Source organism: Lepidochelys kempii, chromosome 21 (assembly GCF_965140285.1).
Source record: "Lepidochelys kempii isolate rLepKem1 chromosome 21, rLepKem1.hap1, whole genome shotgun sequence".
In the NCBI taxonomy this organism is placed as follows: Eukaryota; Metazoa; Chordata; order Testudines; family Cheloniidae; genus Lepidochelys; species Lepidochelys kempii.
The window spans coordinates 14,789,432-14,808,640 of NC_136400.1; the positions used below are offsets into that span (position 1 = coordinate 14,789,432).

At 57.6% G+C, this 19,209-nt stretch overlaps 1 protein-coding gene across 1 annotated transcript in view; it reads right to left on the reverse strand.

Annotated features, from left to right (window-relative positions):
• LOC140901240 (receptor-type tyrosine-protein phosphatase V) overlaps positions 1 to 18,806 on the reverse strand; it is a 53,873-nt gene extending 35,067 nt beyond the window's left edge. The window contains exons 1-9 of the mRNA XM_073319687.2: positions 18,091 to 18,806; positions 16,121 to 16,187; positions 12,335 to 12,601; positions 10,954 to 11,223; positions 9,378 to 9,647; positions 7,141 to 7,413; positions 6,125 to 6,391; positions 4,997 to 5,269; positions 3,430 to 3,699 (exon numbers count right to left, since the gene is read on the reverse strand). Of these exons, the coding sequence (XP_073175788.1) occupies positions 3,430 to 3,699; positions 4,997 to 5,269; positions 6,125 to 6,391; positions 7,141 to 7,413; positions 9,378 to 9,647; positions 10,954 to 11,223; positions 12,335 to 12,601; positions 16,121 to 16,187; positions 18,091 to 18,156 (2,023 nt within the window). The 5' untranslated portion in view covers positions 18,157 to 18,806. The remainder of the gene's footprint in view (positions 1 to 3,429; positions 3,700 to 4,996; positions 5,270 to 6,124; positions 6,392 to 7,140; positions 7,414 to 9,377; positions 9,648 to 10,953; positions 11,224 to 12,334; positions 12,602 to 16,120; positions 16,188 to 18,090) is intronic.
• Positions 18,807 to 19,209: the final 403 nt, after the last annotated feature.

A 19,209-nucleotide genomic window follows, 5' to 3' on the forward strand; every position in this document is an offset into this window, starting at 1 on the left:
TCCATTCATGGGCAGCAGCAAAAGCAGGCTTTTATCTAGCAGGCCAGCCTGCAGCGGGGGACACAGAATGCACTTTGCCAGTGCGTTACCCAAGCTGTTTGGGGCACAGCTACACAGTGACACATGTGCTCTGAGGTGCCTTGTGTGCTTCCAGGGCTACACATGGGGCTGGCATTGCCACTGAGGGCAGACAACTCTCAGCCCAGCACCCCCGCAATGAGAGCGATGGGCAGACACAGCTGGCCCCGGAAGCTGCCTCCCCTCCTCTTACAGTTTCTCCGCTCCCTTCACGCCTGTTACAGCGTGAGCTCCCATGTCCAAGCTAGGGGACCCCAGTTCCACCTGTGGATGCTGGAACTGGCAGGCAGCGCCCTCAAAGCCATCCCAGACACTGAGGCTAATGCCAGGCCCCTAAACCCATATTAGGCACCCAACGATTTCCAGCAGCACTGAGCACTCATGGCTCTTGCTGAACTCCTCTTCAGCTGTCCGCTTTGGCCTAGCAGCCTCTGCATCACAGACTCACAGACTTTAAAGCCAGAAGGGGCCATCATGATCATCTAGTCTCACCTCCTGCATGTTTCAGGCCACAGAACCTCCCCCACCCGCTCCTGCTATGGACCCCTAGCCTCTGGCTGAGTTACTGACATCCTCAAATCATGGTTTAAAGACTTTAAGTTACAGACAATCCACCACTGACGCTAGCTTAAACCTGCAAGTGACTCATGCCCCATGCTGCAGAGGAAGTTGAAAAACACCCAGGGTCTCTGCCAATCTGAGCTGGGGGAAATTCCTTCCCGACCCCAAATATGGTGATCAGTTAGACCCTGAGCATGTGGGCAAGACCCAGAAGCCAGACACCTGGGAAAGAATCCTCTTTAGTAACTCAGAGCCCTCCCCATCTAGTGCCCCATCACCAGCCATTGGAGATATCTGCTGCTAGCGGTCGTATCATTGCAAATGCTGGAAGCAGAGACAAAGGGGATACCTACACCACAGCCAGGAGGAAAAACCACAGCATGGGCAGACGTACCCAGCTAGCTCGGATACTGATAGCAGTGCGGCCATGGCAGTGCAGGCTGTACATACCCAGTGCAATAGAATGCTAAAGCATATTGCACTGCTCAGCCACTACGTGTAAAATGTAGTGTAAAACACCTTATTTAAAGCTTACCTCAGCAGACAGAGCATTAAAACATCTTATGATGAACCTATCTGGTGTAGAAGCAAACTCCCTAGCCAGTCCATATCTGGTACAGAAGCATGACATGGTGTCAAAAGTAAACTAAGAGCAAAAAAAAGAAGGAAAACAGCAACAAAGGTTGCAGGATATTATCAGCATGCCACTCTTCAATGCTCCAGAGAACTGCAGCTTTCACAAACCTTCCCAAAGGACAGTCTGGAAGCAGTATTTTGCAAGATTTCAAATTGCAAACAAGCTGCACAAAGGAACTGAAGATATACAGGTATCTGCTTTAATTTCTTCACGGGGAAGCAGGTAAAGCATATCTTTAAATCCTTTGACTTTACTAAAGACAGTCACAAAGATGACTATGAAAAGGTTCTGGCTATGTTTGATGCATACTTTATACCTCAGAGAAATGTGGTTTATGGAAGAGCATGTTTTCACCAGAGAATTCAAGAAATGGGAAAATGTTGACTATTTTATAAGAGCTCTGCATATATTGACTGAAAACTGATTTGGGGAATGCAAAACATGAAAATATTTTGTATAGCGAAACTGACAACTTGAAAGTCCTGAAACCAGCTTAGAAACTGTAAACAGACACTTGGGTGTTAAAAGTCATTATCATAAAATCCCTGAGGCAAGAAGAGAGAACTTCCAGGCTAAGAAGGACAAATTCCAGCCTACATGCACAAGGTGTGGGAAAAAAAATCATATCCCAAGAGATGATGTATGTCCAGCCAGAGGCATGCGGTGTAATAAATGCATGAAATATGGACATTTTGCAGCTGTTTGCTGCAACAAAGCAGTCAGGGAGTTGACTCATATTGCAGACAATCAAAAGCCATTGTTTCTGTAATCTATCACTTGTGATGACATAGAACCTGCCTGGAGAGTGAAACTGAATATTCTCGGCAAGACTCTTGACTTTAAAACTGACTCAGCTACTGATGTGATACTCATATCTCAGAAGGTACTTACAACCACCTTCAACCCCTCCCAGAGCTAAAGTCACCTGACACAGCTCTTACTAACCCTGGATGTATTCTTTGAACTGCATGGGCTAGTTCACCACAGAAACAACTTACAAAGACAAAAGCTGGGCATTCAGATTGTATGTGACCAAAAGACCACAGACCAACAGCCTTCTCAGCTGCAGCATGGCACCACGATGGGCCTAATGAGAAAGGTGGAAGAACTCAATAGAATATTTGGTGATACTGGACTTTTGAGAGGAAATCCAGTACAAATAACCTAACAAGACAATACTGAACCATATAGTGTACATACACCTCACAGCATTCCTATCCCATTACTTTATAGTGTGGAAACTGAGTTAAAGAGAATGGAGCGGATTGGCATAATTAAGAAAATCTCTGAGCCAGCAGCATAGTATCCCTTAATGGTACCGGTTATAAAGAAAAATGGAAAAATATTAATCTGTGTGGTTCTTAAAAGACTTAATGAAGCAGTTGTGAGAGAAACAATCTTTCCGCCCAACACTGGATGACTTCCTCCCCAAAGTGAAAGGAGCAACAGTATTCTCCAAGCTGGATGCCTCAAGCAGATTCTGGCAAATTCCTTTAGCCAAAGAAAGTGCTAAAATGACTACATTCATCATACCATTTGGATGGTTTTGCTTTCAAAGGTTACCTTTTGGGATTGCCAGTGCCCCATAAAATTTTCCAAAGAAAGATGGCAGAACCGTTAACGAATACAAATAGAGTTGTAATTTTCATGGACGATATTCTGATTATATGGATCTTCGATGGAAGAACAACAAAACCCTCAACAAAGTCCTAAGCCTAATCAGTCAGTCTGGACCGAAGCTAAACAAGGAAAAAGGCATTTTCCGCCTTCCCCAAATTGTGACATTGTGAATACTGTAAATGGTAGGAATGCAGAACTTAAAGGGGGAGATGTAATGGAATGCTAAACTGTGTTATACTGTTCGGTGTATGCCGTTATACTGTGTGTAAAATATCTTATTTAAAGCTAAACTCAGCCATAGCGGGCAGAGCATTAAAGGATCTTATGCTGAACACATCTGGTGTCTATAAGCAGGCTCGTAGCCAGTCCACATGTGGTCCAGGAACATGACACCTGCCCATGCTGCCGCAGCTTCACTGCTATTGTTATTGGTGCCAACTAGATCAAAGCTACGTCTATACATGCTGCAGCCACACCTCTGATTGCACTGTGGACAGACCCAGAGTCTTCAGGAGACCGCAGCCCCTACTCACATGTCCACGCCATGGCAGATGGTGCCGAGGCTCTGTAGGGTCCCGCCAGGGCCGTCACCTCCACGAAGTACTGGATCCCGGGGAGAAGCCCCAGGAAAGTGAAGTTCTGAGTGTCTGGCCCCACTGAGACATTCTGTTGCATCAAAAGTTCCTTGCTGTAGAGGTGGAGGAGGAACCGGTCTCTGTCCCCAGAAGCCCTGTGCCAGGCGGCAGAGAGACCCAGGGCGTGTCTTTTACTGGTCAGGGTCACATCAGATGGGGCCAAAGGGTCTGAAAGAAAGAGGTGGGTAAGAGGATGATAGCTACCATACCATGGATGTGGGGGAATGAGATGCAGAGAGTGGGATGGGGGAGCTGTTGTTCTTGAGGGAGAAAGGCTGGGCTGGGGGTTTAGACATGGGGTCGGGGGGCAGGAGATGTGGGTTCTATTCCCATCTCTGCCATGGTGCGAACCTGTCAGCCAGCCTTGGTGCGCCTCCATCCGTAAAATGGGTATAACACCTCCCTTGCTCACGGGGGTGCTGGGAGGCTGAACCTGATGGTAGGGAAGTACCCAGATATTCTGGTGATGGGCACCATAGAAAAGCCCCACTAATAAAATAAGTTTGTATGAACCACAGTCCTAAAAGGTCACAGTGCAGGTAGGGGACTGGGATTCCAGCTGCATTTGTCTCAAATAATCTGCCCAGCCAGGCCCCACAAATAGCCAGCCTTCTGCTAAGCACCAATGATATGCCGGCGGGATCGAGCAATCTTGCACCACATATGAGCAACATCACTGCACGGAGCGGCGTCCTCACGCCTGAAGCTGGCACCCGCCTCACCGCTTTTAAAATGTTTGCCAGCGAGAGTTGGGAGCTCCTGTAACCCCAAACGGAATGCCTTCCACTGAGCGCGCGGCCTACAGGTGGGAAGCCAGAAACACCTCCACGTGCGTGGAGACAGGGCAAAACTACCGGATCTCACTGCTCGGGTGAAACACCCACATGTGATGGGAGGGATTTCAGGGGCATCAAGCTCGTGTGCAGAGGAATGCTGCACATGTGTCAACACAAAGTACCATGGGACCTACGGAAACTTGGCCTGGGAATAGGGGTGGATCTAAACCAGAACCAGACTCCAGGTCCCACTGGATTCTGCCTGGCACCCTGGGTGTCATTTACACCTGTGCAAAGGGAGTGTCAAACACTGGGCATCCCAAGGGGTTGGCACTCATTTTGCACAAGTGGGCAGGACACACAAGGGAAAGGGAGGAGAGAATCAGGCTCATTTGGGGCTACCTTTCGTCTTGGTTTAACTCCGCCAATTGCACTGGAGTCTCCTCTGCTTACACCAAGGCTGGACTGGGCCCTCAGATTCCTCCTGGCTAGCCACCTTCATTCACATGTCTCTGACCAGCCAGCCAACCAGCCACCTTCTCAGCTCCAGCATTCCCAAAGCACCCATCGCTACACTGTCGTCTCTAGACTCCCGGCTGTCACTCTTCTCCGTTCCTCTGGAGCCTAAACTGCCCACGCTACAGCCAGCTCAGGAGACAGGCAGGTCTGGGAGAGCGGCCTCCACTCACATGTCCAGTCCGTGGCCGTCCGCACAGGCGACCTGTAAGCTCCAGCCACGGCAGCCATCTCCAGGGTGTACTGACGCCCGGGGCTCAGCCCCTGGAAGGTGACGTTAGTGCAGCTCTCCCCCAGGGTCACATTCCTGAGCCACGCCTGCGACTTGGCTTCGAGGAGGACACCGCTGTAAGTTACGCTGCCGGCAGCAGCTCCTTTCCAAGAGGCGTGCAAGGAGGTGCTTTGTCCCTGGTTGCTGAGGCTCAGCTCTTCCACAGGCGAAGGATCTAGGGGAGAAAAGGGACTGGAGTCAAAGCCGGGCAATGGATCGGGAGCAGACTGCTAGAGCCTCCCATGGGCTCTGCCATGGTCCCAGACTTGCCTGGCCTGGAACACCCTCCCCTGTGCCCGTTACTGCCACAGCAGGGTCCACAGCCACAGGGGACCGGGGGAGAATCCTGCCCCATATTCTCAGGGCAAACAAACCTCAGCCGTCAGGCCCCCTGCTGAGGGCCTAGCAGGTCACCTGCCGACCCTCCGCTCAGAGCCAGCAGGCACCGTGATTTACGTGCATTTTGGGGAGTTTCGCTTCCCAATGAAGTGCCAAGTGCGGGTCCCCGCAGAAGGTGGGATAAAGGACTGACAGTCTGATCTAGTGCGGTAAGAAGGAGAGGCCAGCTGGCTGGGCTGACAGCCTGAACTGGTGTGGTGGGGGGTGGACACTGGACTCAGTCGAGACCTGTGGTCCAATCTAAGGCAGGAGGTAGGTGGATAACGGACCAGGTGGACACATGGCCCAATCAGGTGCAGCAGAGGGGAGATAGCTTAGTAAATGGGCCTATGGCTTGATGCAGCATGGCAGGGGCCTGGGCTAGACAGACCTATGCTCTGATCCTGTGGGCTAGTCCAGACGCTGGATTGGGCTGACCCATGGGTTCCAGGTGTCACTAAACCCCAGGGTCCTTCTGATCCTTCTGCTGTTCTAGTCAGTCAGGCCACAAAAGATGCACCAGGGATGTCACAAGCACTGATCTGTGACATCACCAGGACGAGCGGCTGAGAAGCCCACTGGGAACTCGCATGTGCCCCTGGCTCCATCTCCATCCCTGTCAGCCCCCGTGGCGGGCACCGGTGGCACTCACATGTCCAGTTGGTGACGCGCAGGGGTGGGGAGATGTAAGGCCCAGCCACCGCGCTGACCACAAAGGCGTAGCGGGTCCCCGGGCTCAGCCCCTCGTACGTGAGGTTGGTGACACCTCCCACTTCGGAGCTATTCTTCACCAGCGCAGGGGGCTCCAGTGAGTACAACGCCACCACATACCCAGCTCCGGCCACCTCCGTCCAACGGGCGTGCAGGGTGGAGGTGCTCCCCTGGCTGGAGAGGCTCACACCAGGCGGTGCTAATGGCTCTGAAAGGCCGAAAGAGCCCCGTGTTGTCAGTACACTCAGAACCACGCTGCACGGGGGCAGCCAGGGGCCCCTCCCCGTGCAGCACCCAGGGGCTGCTCCACGCGTGGGATCGCGGGCACAGCCGTATGGAACTCTGGGGGCAGCTGGGGGCATCACTCTGATGCCCTGTCACTCATTTAAAGGCACTTCAGCACTGTGGAGAGAGGCAGGACTGATGGCCCTGGAGATAGAGGACCTTTTGTTAGCCACAGAGCCAGGGTGACCCCAACGGGGAAGCTCTGTCTTCGCGGCCCATTCAGGGTGAGGGCTGTGCTGTGCAAAGCCTGGCCCTGCGTCGCCCTCTGGCACTGCTCTCCAGGCCAGGCCCCAGGCTCTGGTTTCTGGTGACAGCAAGAAGCAGGCTCACAAAGCTTGCCAATCCTGAGCACCAACCACTTCATCAATGGCCAGGTGACCTTGTGTCAGGTCAGCTGATATATCAGAACTCCTCTCTCAGATCCTTATTCAGCACAGTCACCCAGGAGTGACCCCAGTGACAACAGCATGCCCAGCCAGGCAGCCCGGCCCTCCCTCCTCGAGGACCTTCCAGTGACATTGCCCACCCCAGAGCCACGCATGGGCCAGGCTTACCCACTGGGACCTCTAACACCCCAGCCCAATAGCAGCGAGGGGTCAAGGCGCAGGCCATTGTCCTGGCCTCCCTGACCCCCCAGTGCCTTCGGGTCGCGAGCATGGGATCGCTGCTTACGTGTCCAGGCGGCGGCACTGGGAGAAGGTGCCCTGTGAGGCCCAGCCACAGCTGTCACTTGCACCGAGTACTGGTTCCCAGGACTCAGCCCGTGGAAGCTGACGTGAGCGCTGTCTCCTCCCACAGACACATTCCTGGCCAGGGCTCTGCTCGCTCCCTGAAGCAAGGTCACCAGATAATGGTCCCTCTCTCCAGCGGGTGGGATCCAGCGAGCCTGCAATGAGCCAGCCTCCCCAGTGATGCTCAGGGTCAGGTTGGCTGGGCTCAGGGGGTCTGGGAGGGAGGAGAACACAGGGTGGAGGGTCAGTGCCCAGCAGCTCAAATATCTCCTAAAAAGAACCCCCAGGCATACGCTGCCCCCAGACAGCCTCATCCACTCACCCAGGGCAGAAGCCGTCTCCTTTTCAGGGAGAAGTCAGTGACTGCACTGGCTAGAGCAGGCAGTGCCACCCTTGCCCCACATCTCTGTCCTGCCCTCCCCAGCCTCTGTCCCAAAGAGAGTTCCCCCAGAAGAGACAGAAGCATGAATTAGAGATGTAGGAGACGGAGAAGACTGAGATCAGCTAATCCTTCCCTCTCACACAGGCCAGAGCAGAGCTGTTCCTTACACCATGTTATACCAGACTCAGTTTAACTGTCCCAAGTAATGGCACCCGCACCCCGCTCCCCTGGGAGACAAGCCCACAGCCTCATAGAGCTCATTGTGAGTTCACCAATCTGGATTGTCAGCCTAAATTCTCCCCAGCTTCATCTTATCCTGTTCCTGCTACTGTTTCATTCTTTGATTCGGGGCCTGTCCTTGAAACTAACTCCCAATTCGGAACAGACCTTGAATGTTTTGGCACCATGTAACATTTTGTTAATCTCTAGGCAGCAGCTGCATCAGAGAATGAGTCTAGTCAGAGACACTCTATGGCAGTAAGCAGGCAGCTGATGAGATGCACAGCTCCCAAAAGTAACTGCACCTCAATTAACAAGAAGCATTTTTCCGAGATGTAGCTACCTGGATAGTTAGTTGAAAAGAGGGTGCAGGAATATCTGTAATCTCACAAATCAGCAGTGGGGCACCAAAAATCATAGGGTTGCCTTAAAAACAAGCCATGGGATGTTTTCAAATGATTCATTCTCCCTCTTCCTCTCTCCACTGTCTGACCTGAGCATCAAGGGTTCATAGTCTCAAGCTCTGCTCCCCAATCACGAGGGCTGGAAACGGACTCTTTTTAAAAACAGAAGCCAATAGTCTAACGTCATCACCTGACTCCAGGAGCCAGGGCTTTCAGAAAAAGCACCATCGCAGGAGCTGGCCATGCTGCTGTCTGGCTCCTGAGCTGTCCCTGCTCCACAATGACGGGCCATGGCATAAGGCAGATGCTGCATCACCAGGGGTCTAAATTAGCTGTCACCACTCAAGAAAGAGATCTTGGAGTCATTGTGGACAGTTCTCTGAAAACATCCACTCAATGTGCAGCAGCAGTCAAAAAAGCGAACAGAATATTGGGCATCATTAAGAAAGGGATAGATAATGAAACAGAAAATATCATATTGCCTCTATATAAATCCATCTTGAATACTGCGTGGAGATGTGGTCGCCCCATTTCAAAAAAGATATATTGGAATTGGAAAAGGTTCAGAAAAGGGCAACAAAAATGATTAGGGGTCTGGAACGGCTTCCGTATGAGGAGAGATTAATAAGAGTGGGACTTTTCAGCTTGGAAAAGAGATGACTACGAGGGGTTATGATTGAGGTCTACAAAATCACGACTGGTGTGGAGAAAGTAAATCAGAAAGTGTTATTTACTCCTTCTCATAACACATGAACTGGGGGTCCCCAAATGAAATTCACAGGCAGCAGGTTTAAAACAAACAAAAGGAAGTATTTTTTCACACAACGCACAGTCAGTCTGTGGAACTCCTTGCCAGAGGATGTTGTGACGGCCAAGACTATAACAGGATTCAAAAAAGAACTAGATAAGTTCACGGAGGACAGGTCGATCAATGGCTATTAGCCAGGATGGGCAGGGATGGTGTCCCTAGCCTCTGTTTGCCAGAAGCTGGGAATGGGAGACAGGGGATGGATCACTTGATGATTCCCTGTTCTGTACCTTCCCTCTGGGGCACCTGGCACTGGCCACTGTCAGTAGACAGGATACTGGGCTAGACGAACATTTGGTCCGACCCACTCTGGCTACTCTTATGTTCTTATGCCCCCTCCCCTGTCCCTGGAGAGCTGTACTCACATGTCCAGGCGGTGGCATTGGGCCCCGCTGCCCAGTACGGCCCAGCGGCGGCGCTCACCCCCAGGTGGTACGGGGTGCCGGGGCGGAGGTGCTGGAAGGTATAGTTGGGGAGACGCCTCTTGGCTGATACTGTCCTGGTCACCGTGCGGGAGAGCAGGTTGCGGAGGGTTAAGCGCAGCCAGGCAGCTCCTTCGGCACCGCTCCAGGAGGCAAAGAGGCTGGTGCTGGAGCCCAGGCTCTGGAGTGTCAGAGCTGCCGGGGCGGTGGGTGCTGAGGACACAGATGGGAGCTGGGGAGATTTGTGGCTGGCAGTGCCCAGCCTGCCAGGGGTCTGGGGGGTGTGGGTGGGGAGGTAGATCATTTTACCCGGTGGAGTTGGGGGGCTTGCATAGCACCAGGTTCCAGCGCTGGAGGGGCAGGCAGGCAGGAACCAGAGAAGCCCAAGGGGGGCTGAGTGGCTCCCAGCTAGGCAACCCCCAGCACGCAAGGCAGAGGATGGGGATGGCCTGGCCATGGCTCCCTGATGGGAGACTCCTGAATGTCCTCATGAGAGTGACTGGGCTCCTCCCGCTGAGATGCGCCCAGAGGCCAGAGCGGGATGCTGGGGGCCAAGAGGTAACCCGGCAGAGCTGGCAGGAGCCATTACAGGCTGCCCCAAGCAGATCTCACACCTGAGCCCCGTGCTGAATGCCTGGGGCTCCAGTACCCAGCGCTGCGGACAGCCTCACTGCGGTGGGACTCGCTGCGCCCATGCTAGAGACAGCCATGCAGACAGCATCCTGACCCACCGGCCCCTCCGCTGTGCAGGGCGCTGCCGATGCTGATTGCCTCCTGTTTCCTTCCCAGCCAAGAGCAGCCGCTCGCTGAACCAGGGCAGCCTGTGTCCTCTGTGCAGCCCTGGTGTTCGGGCACGTGCCAGCCCGGGCTGCCCCAGGTGAGGGGAGGGTTAAGCAGGGGTAGCTGGGCACAGTCCAAGTCAGATTTTCTTGCTCCATAGGAAAGGGCCTTCTTGGGGCGCTGGGATCAGTGGGAAGGGACAGGCCTGGACGCTGAACCAGCTCCATGGCTCAGACTAGCTGGGGCCCTTCTGCCATCACCCCCAGGGCCAAGGCTGCTGGAGGGAGGGAGGAGGGCAGAGCAGCCAGTCTGGGCCGGGCAAGGGGGCAGATGTGAATGGCCTTGGGGCTGGGCGGGGCAGGTGAGATGCAGGTGTCGCCAGCTCTTCCCGCCACAGGGATGAGCACCTCACGGTAAATAGAAACAAACCCACCCAGTGCCGGGATGGGAACAGAGGCGAGCAGGCAAAGCCGCTCTCTAGGTCTCAACCACCAGTCAGGGGCGCCCCCCTCCCATTCACATGCATACAAAGGGGGTGGACCAAACCTCCCCACCCCATGCCCAGCTCACACTCGGGCCAGTCTCACGCCCCACAGCCCCAGCTCACACAGATAACAGGCTGCTGGCCCAGCTCTCACATGCCCAGGAGAGCCCGTCCCCACCAGGGCACAGCCATGCCGCCATCTCTGGCACATAGCCCCGCCCGGGCTCGCGGCTGCAGCCCACCCGCTCTGCTCACCTGTCCACTGATGGGCGCTGGTGCTGGCCTGCCTCGCTCCAGCCAGCGTGCTGATCCTCAGGGCGTACTCGCTGCCAGGCAGCAGCCCGTTGAACAGGAAGGTGGAGATGGCTCCGGGGACAGACTCGTTCCTCACGGCCCCCTGGGAGTCGAGGTGGTAGAGAACGAGCCGGTAGCCGTCCTTCTGGCCGGGGGCGTCCGTCCAGGAGGCTCGCAGGGCCGAGGGGCTCCCGCTGCTGCTCAGACTCACGTTGTGCACGGGAGCAGGGCCTGGGCCAAGCACAACACACAGCATGTCCTGGCAGCCACAGTGTGCCTGTCACACAGCCATGGCGTGAGACTGACCGGGCGCCCACAGAGCCTGGAGAGGGTCCTTGTCAGATCCCCCGACATGCTGGATCCATCTAGCTGGACTCCATGCCAGAGCCACCCCCCGAGCCCCTTTGTCAGCCCAGCTCAGCCACCGCTCTGTCCCTGAGGAACGGTTTGGCAGGGATTTCTGTGAGCCCATACCAGGGGCCCAACGGGATCTAATGGGATCTGCCCTAGAGTCGGGCTCTGGGAATTCACTGGGAAAGCCGGGGCTTGGAGCATCTCCCTCTCAGTCCGCCTGGTGCCATTTCTGCAGAGTGACCTTCCCACGAAGGACATCCTGTTAAGTGTGACCATAAATAGCCCCCAGCTCCCCTCCTGCCAATCCATGCCCCTGGGAGCCCAGTGTCTTCCCCATCTCCCCATCTTCATCCTTCGGTCACTTTCCTTTCACCCCTCATCGCTTTGCTCTCCCTTCCTCAGCACCGTTCCCCACCAATCCCCCCTGCCCCGAATCTCCATGTTTCCCTCCCCCACCACCAGGCTGGAAGAGTGGGGGGGGGGGTCTGCAGCACAGAGCAGTCCATGCCACGCCCCTGGTTCTCCCAAAGACTGAGGGAGCTGGGGAGGGGCGGGGGAGAGATCCAGGTACCCTGCCCTAGGTCTGGATCGCCTTCCTCTGCAAGGTGGAACGCCAGGCTGATTTGGAAAGAAGCCAGCAAGGGGTGCCATCGGCTGGTCTCTGGAGCCCTGGGGTGAATGTGAGCTGGTGCTGGTTATGTGCTAAGGGGGCAGGAAAAGGGACTAACCCCGGAGCGGGTGGGAGATTAATGGGGGGACAGGCCGTGCTTCGCCCTGCGTCCCCTTCTCCTCTGACATGCAGGGCTTCTCCTGTCCCCTTTGCAAGCTCTGGACAAGGGCTCCTCCCATACAAGGGCCAGTTGCAACCACAGCCCCTGGTTTGGGGGTAACATGAGACCTGCTCCCTCAGTGCCTCCCTCGGGGCTCACATCGCTCCAACCCGGGGCAGGGGAGGGAGATAGCAGCGGGGAATGTAGGGAGCCCTTACTTGTCTGGCCGCTGACTCTCTGGCTTGCGGTCTCCGCGCAGGCCAGAGCAGCCGTGACCTCAATGCTGTAGCCTGCCCCGGGGACAAGCCCCTGGAACTGGAAGCTGGTAGCGTTGGGTCCAGCTGATCCGTTCTGCAGCAGCACGTCCGGCTCCAGCGTGTAGATTGCCAGGGTGTAGCCCAGGGCACCCCCGGCCGGCTCGTCCCATGACAGGAAGAGGGAGTCAGGGTGGCCCTGGTCGCCGACGCTCACGTTCAGGAGGCTCCCTGCAGAATCAACGCCGGCGGGGCTGAGTGAGGAGCCATGGGCCCACCCAGCCCCAGCCCGTGGGTTTGCGGGAGACTCCGACAGGCTTCGCTGCCAAACGGATGGGGCCAGGCTTTCCCTGCACGCTGGGCTCTCCTGCAGCGCTGGCCCCATGGCGGGTGCTGGGCCCCGCAGGAAACTCCAGCCTTGCCAGCCACTGCCCTGAGCACCTCAGCAGCAGACCCCATTCCTTGCCCCCGAGTGCAAAGCTTTACATTAGAGTTAAACCCACTTTCTTACCCATCTGCTCCAGCTGCCTCCTCCTTGGGGGTGGGATCACTAGAGCTCCCCACCCCACATAGAGTGCTTAAAGGGCGCCCCCTCAGCCAGCCGGCTCCATTTTTAATTTGGGGGGGTGGAGTTTGGCCGAGTCTGTGACCCCTTGAGACTCTCCTCCTCCCGCACACTTTAAGCACTGCCCCCGCAGGCCTGGGTCTCACCTTCTCCCATCTCTGCGGGGTAGAGCCTCGGCCAGCGGGAGGGAACGGTCATTCCCGCCGCAACGCAGGCTGCCCCTCGGCTAGCTCGGGCAAAGCCGCACGATTGCTCTGTGGGGCTCCGGACTGTCCCCCTCCACGTCAGCACCTGGTCTTGCCTTCTCATTGTCTCACCTGGTTTCTCTAGCCCACTTCACCCTCCCGCTATTTCGAGAGCCAGCTACTAGGGGATTGCAAGTCCCCAGCTGCAGATGAGACATGAGTTTGGGGGCTCCCAACCTAGATCCCAGGAGACTTTGTCCTTGTCCTGGAACCAACTGTCTCTGCTCAGGGTCTGCACAGACCAAAAACTGATGGAGCTGGTCAGGCAGCGGCAGATCGGGGTGGGGGGAGGGAAGGAGGCAAGAGATCAGGGTTGGGATAGCAGGGGGGCTCTGGATCAGGAATACGGGGCATTTCCAAGGCTAGGGAGAAGGGGCAGGGCTGGAATCACAGGGGGAGGGATGGCAGGTTAGGAGTGAGAGGCATGGGCAGCGCCGGGGGGCCTGAGCGGTGAAGCAGCATGGAGCGGGAAGGGGCAGAACACTGGGGGGCCGTGCACTCGCAGAGCTGCACGCAGGGTAGCTGCATTCAGCTGCCCAGAGCAGACTCTTCAAGGCCCTGCTGGGATACAGTGCACAAGAGCCTCGCAGGGGGGTAATTTACATTCTCACTGTTCATTGCTCCAGACCCCTCAGCACGGGAGCCAGGGGCCTCCTGGGAGTGCCCCTGGCAAGGGGAGGGCAGCCCAGATCCCCCAGGGGAGGGCAGCCGCCCATGGGGCAAGGCACGGAGAGGCTGGCTCCAAATCCCCCTGGCTCAGGGTGGGGGTGGCAGAAGCTCCAACACAGTGAGCAGGGCTGGCATAACCCAATGCTTGGGGGAGTCACTGCTGCCCAGGCTTGGGGCTGCAGGGCAGAGCGGGGACGCGGGGTCTGCACGGGGACAGCCTGGGAGCAAGAGGGGGCGGGGAGCACCAAAATGTTTGGGAACTGGCTCATTTATGGTGACATTATCAAAAATGGCTTCTAACCCAGAGCTCTCACAATTGATCAGGCACCGTCCCCACAAACGGGAACAGGGAAGAGCCTGAGAGTAAGGAGAGAGTAAGGGGGGAGGGATAGCTCAGTGGTTTGAGCATTGGCCTGCTAAACCCAGGGTTGTGAGTTCAATCCTTGAGAGGGCCATCTAGGGATCTGGGGCAGAAAATTGGGGATTGGTCCTGTTTTGAGCAGGGGGTTGGACTAGATGATCTCCTGAGGTCCCTTCCAACCCTGATATTCTATGATTCTAATCTATCTGGGCCAGCCACCAGCCTCTTCTATCCATCCCCATAGGCACCCCCTCTGTCCATTCCCACGCACTTCCCTTTATCCCTCCATCCATTCCCATCCTCCATCTAACCCCCCACACACCCCTCTATCCATCCGTCAACATACATACTCCTCCTTCCATCCATCCCCATACCTACCTATATGTACCCTCTATCTACCTATCCAACCCCATACACACACCCCTCCATCCATCCATCCCCATCCACCCAACCCCATAAACATCCCTCCCTCCCTCCCCATAGCTACCCATATGTACCCTCTATCTACCTATCCAACCCCATACACACACCCCTCCATCCATCCATCTCCATACACACCCATCCACCCACCCCATACACCTCCCTCCCCATAGCTACCCACATGTATCCCTCCATCCATCCATCCCATCACTCTTCATACCTCTCTATCCCTCCATCCTCAGACACACCCATCTATCTATCCATCCATCCCCAAACTATCCTCCATTCAGCAGAGGACAGCCCCAGACTCCCCTTGCTCTCGAGCCCCATCACGCTCTGTAACTGGGGACTGAATGCGTGCCCTATCTGGGCAGTCAGACCTGCCACCCTTTCTAACCCTTTCCAGAGAAAAGCTTCCCCACATGGGTGTTAGGGCAGTGCTCCCCCACCCCCCGGAGAGCATGAGCCAGCCTGCTCAGCGCCCCCCTGCACTCTGCCTGTCCCTGGCCGGCTGCCATGCCGTGCCCTGGATCTGTAACAATGGCGTGAGGATGGCTTTGGTTCTTGGCCCATCACAACCCTCCCTGCCCAAGTTAGCAGCAACGCCAGCAATCCAGCCCCCAAGTCAGGAGAATCCAGGTGGCAGGTGTTCCCCAGCCCTAGGTCAGCCCCTGGCCCAGCACTAATTAACACCAGCACCATGGCCCTGGGCTCCCCTTACCCGGGATGGCCAAGCTGGCCCGGGGCGGGAGCTGTCCCACCAGACCCCCTCCTGTGGCAGCCCCTGCTCTCATCCCCTCAGCTCTGGCTCATGCTCAGGGCTTGCACTTCGTTTCCCCCTTTTCTCTTAAGATAAAACCCAGAAGGAAACTGATCCCTTTTCCTCCCAGCAAAGGTGACAAGGGGAATATTTAAGACACTGACATTGGTTTCAACAAAGAGAATATTGTCGTTCCCCGGGCTTTGTGAACAAACTCGACGCAGAGGACACAGCTGTTGGGCCGCATCCCTTTCAGAGGCATCGCTTGGAGAGCTGGTGACTCCTGCCCTCTGCCACTGACTTGCCGCGGCCTCGGGCAAGTCGCTAACCTGGGCCTCAGTTTCCCCAGTCCGCACAATAGGGATGGCGGTTGAGCCACGCTGTGGGTTTTGTGGGTGTGATGTGGCTGCCCCCTGGTGACCATTCGGTGCTTCCCAGGAACCGTGGAATCAGAACTTAGCTCCCCTTGTGGAGCAGGGGGATCTGAAGGAGACTCTCCGTTAGTTACTAACAGGGCAATGGCTATGACACACAGTAAGGAGTTCTGAGACCATCCAGCAGAGGGGGGTGGTGACATCTACACTACTCCATTCGTTGTAATACTTCCTAGGGGTACTGTGAGCCTCAAGCAAGGCCTATAAAAAGCGACGGAGATGCTTCCTGAGCTAGCCTAGTCCCTCACAACAGCTCACAGCCCAGCCCCAGCGGAGAAGAACTCCCTGCTGCTCACCTCTCCCACCAGGCACCGCTTCGGCTCCCGCACGCCCCTCGGAGGTGGTCCGGTTACAGCCCTTGCCCTGTGGGATCGGATGCGGTGTGAGTGTGACCCGGGACACACGGCCAAGAGGTGACTCAGTCTATCAGGAGGAGGTTTCTGACCCCCTTTTTAACTGGGGTAGGAGAGCGGCTGACTGGAAGTTGAAGCTAGACAAATTCAGGCTAGAAACAAGGTGCAGATTTTTAACCAGTAGGCGAATTAGCCACTGGGGCCGATTGCCTAGGACGCAGGGGATTCTCCATCACCCGTAGTACGTCTACACTGCAATCAGACACGCGCGGCTGGCCTGAGTCAGCTGACTTGGGCTCACAGGGCTCGGGCCCTGGGACTGTTTAATTGCTGTGTAGATGCTTGCCCTTGGGCTGGAGCCCGGGCTCTGGGACCCTCCCTGCTCACAGGTCCCAGCGTCACTAGGGTGACAGCCCAGGGTATCTGGCAGGCAGAGACAGGGGCTCCCGTTACAGCCCTGCTGGGGGCCCTGTCACAGCAGGCTTGTCCCCGTCGCCGTTCAGCAGCGCAGCCGGGACCTAGTCTGCCCCATGCAAAGCCCTGAGCTGGCCAGGCCTCTCGCCCAGGCTCTGGGGCCCTGAGGGGGGGAGTCCCCCTGGTCTGGAGGGGGCTGGGGTGTGTGGGCACAGCAGGATCTGCAGCATGGATGGGGCTGCCGAGGTCCCAGACACCATGGGAGGAAGATGAGTGGGGAGTCAGCCGAAGCTGGTTACCTTGGTCTCTGCCCCAGAATCCCTTCCCCGTCAGTGACCCCCAACACGAAGCAAGTCCCCCTCCTCCCTCCCATGGCAGGTGCAGGGCTGACAGTCTGGAGACTTGTCCCTCCCCAACCCTGGCCCTGCAGGGCCAAACTCTGCTCTGGTGTAAGCAGGGACAGCTTCACCGAAGGCAATGGATTTACACCAGGGCTGACTTTGGCTGGGACGGAGGAGGTCTCACCCCTAGGGACAAGAGGGGGGTTCACCCCACACGGCTCCCCCCCCCCTGACCTCGGCCTCTCCCAGCAGGGGCACAAGGCAGTCAGTGCCCTAGGAACTGGACTAAGGACCCCCCACAGCCACTGCCAAGCTGGGCCAGAGGGGAGCAGGAGCCCTTGTTCCCAGCCCCACTGAATGACCCCTGCCAGAGCCACTGGTCTCCGGCAACCAAAAATCAGACCAGCCAGCTTCTGTCTGACCCCTACCCCTGCACCTACCATCAGGGTGCCGGCACTGCGGCCAGGGGGGCTGCCCATAAAGCACCCAAGGCACTTGAGCGTCTGCGGGTCTTTCATTTTGCATGTTTGTTTCAGTGTCACAAGAGGGGGGAGGTCTTGAAAAATCACACCCAAAATGCGTTAGGTAAGTACGGACAGCCCCCGGGCACCGCGTGGGCTGGAGGGGGCTGGAGGTGCTGGGGAGGGGGGAGCACCCCGAGGAGCCTGGAGCACCCAGCGCCCCCAACAGCAGTGCCAGGTGTTCAGCCCCTCTTGGGAGCACCCCCCACCCCTGGATCGGAGACCCTGGGGGCGGGGGGGGGGCTGACTCCCGCCGCGCTAAGGGAAGGGTCTCTGCTCAGTCCCATGCCCCCAGCAGAGAACTGACCATCTCTCTGGAATCTCTTCCCTCTTAGCTCCCCTGCCTGCCTCATCCCCGGACCATGGGGACCGGGGGGGGGGGCACAGCCTGCAAACAGCCGATTCCCCAAGCGAAGTCGTGGCAACAACCACCAGCTCTGATGGCAGGGGCGAGAGGGCACCGAGGGCGGAGAGGAGGAGGAGGGAGCCAGCCAGCCCGTGACTGCAAACCTCGCTAATGCGCCGCAGCTGTGCAGCCCGCAAGAATGCGGTCATTCCCCAGCGGGGCAGGGCCAGGCGGGCCCCGAAACCTGAGTCCTCTGCGGAGAAACAAGGGGTGCAAGAGACCCGGGCTTACCTCGGCCAGGGTCCCCAGGAGCCAGGACGCCCACAGCAGGGGCAGCAGCGGCGGCGGCGGCTTCATCGGGAGCAAGGTGGGCTGGGGAGAAAAGGAGCAGAAAGTTTGGGCCCCTCTTCGGTGCAGTTGTCCCCGGCCGGCTCCGTTCCCTCGTCTGCGTCCCCACACGGGACCCGAGCCCACCCGGGGCGGGGTGACAGCGGTGGGGGGCGCCAGCCTGGTGCAAGCGAACTCCAGCCGGCCGTGCGTGGGCAGGGGCCGTGTGGGTCTGCCGGAGGGGGGGGGGGGACGGGACTGATTGTGTGTGTGTGTGTGTGTGTGTGAGAGAGAGAGAGCGCGAGATCTCCACTGCCTGCCTGCGTGTGAGTGTGAGTGTGAGTGTGAGTTCGTTCCCCTGGGTGTTTGTCTCCGGGCTACGAGTCTGCCTCTAATGTTCCTCTGCGTGTGTGTGTGTGTGTGTGTGTGTGTCCGCCCCTTGCCTACGTGGGTCTGTTTTGCAGCGTGCTGGGCTGAGCTCGGCGGCCCGGGCTCCGGGACCTGGTCCAGCAGGGAGAAGACGGTCTGCGAAGCCGCAGGCGCGGGTGCCGCGACGGGAGGGGATTGTCCGGGGCTCCCAGCTGGCGAGGCGCGTCCCGAGCAGCCCCCCCCCGCCCCCCGGAGGGGAAGGCGGGTCGGAGCCTGCGGCCAGCTGTGTGTGTGGTGTGCAGGGGGCTGCCCCGGGCTGACACAGCACGTTTGGCTCCCGGCTGGCTCAGGGTGGCTGGGCTGGGCCCTTGAAGGAGGCGGGGGGGGGGGGGTGAGGGGCTGGGCCCTTGAAGGAGGGGAGGGGGGGGGGGGGGTGAGGGGCTGGGCCCTTGAAGGAGGGGGGGGGGGGGTGAGGGGCTGGGCCCTTGAAGGAGGGGGGGGGGGGTGAGGGGCTGGGCCCTTGAAGGAGGGGGGGGGGGGGGTGAGGGGCTGGGCCCTTGAAGGAGGGGGGGGGGGGGGTGAGGGGCTGGGCCCTTGAAGGAGGGGGGGGGGGTGAGGGGCTGGGCCCTTGAAGGAGGGGGGGGGGGTGAGGGGCTGGGCCCTTGAAGGAGGGGGGGGGGGGTGAGGGGCTGGGCCCTTGAAGGAGGGGGGGGG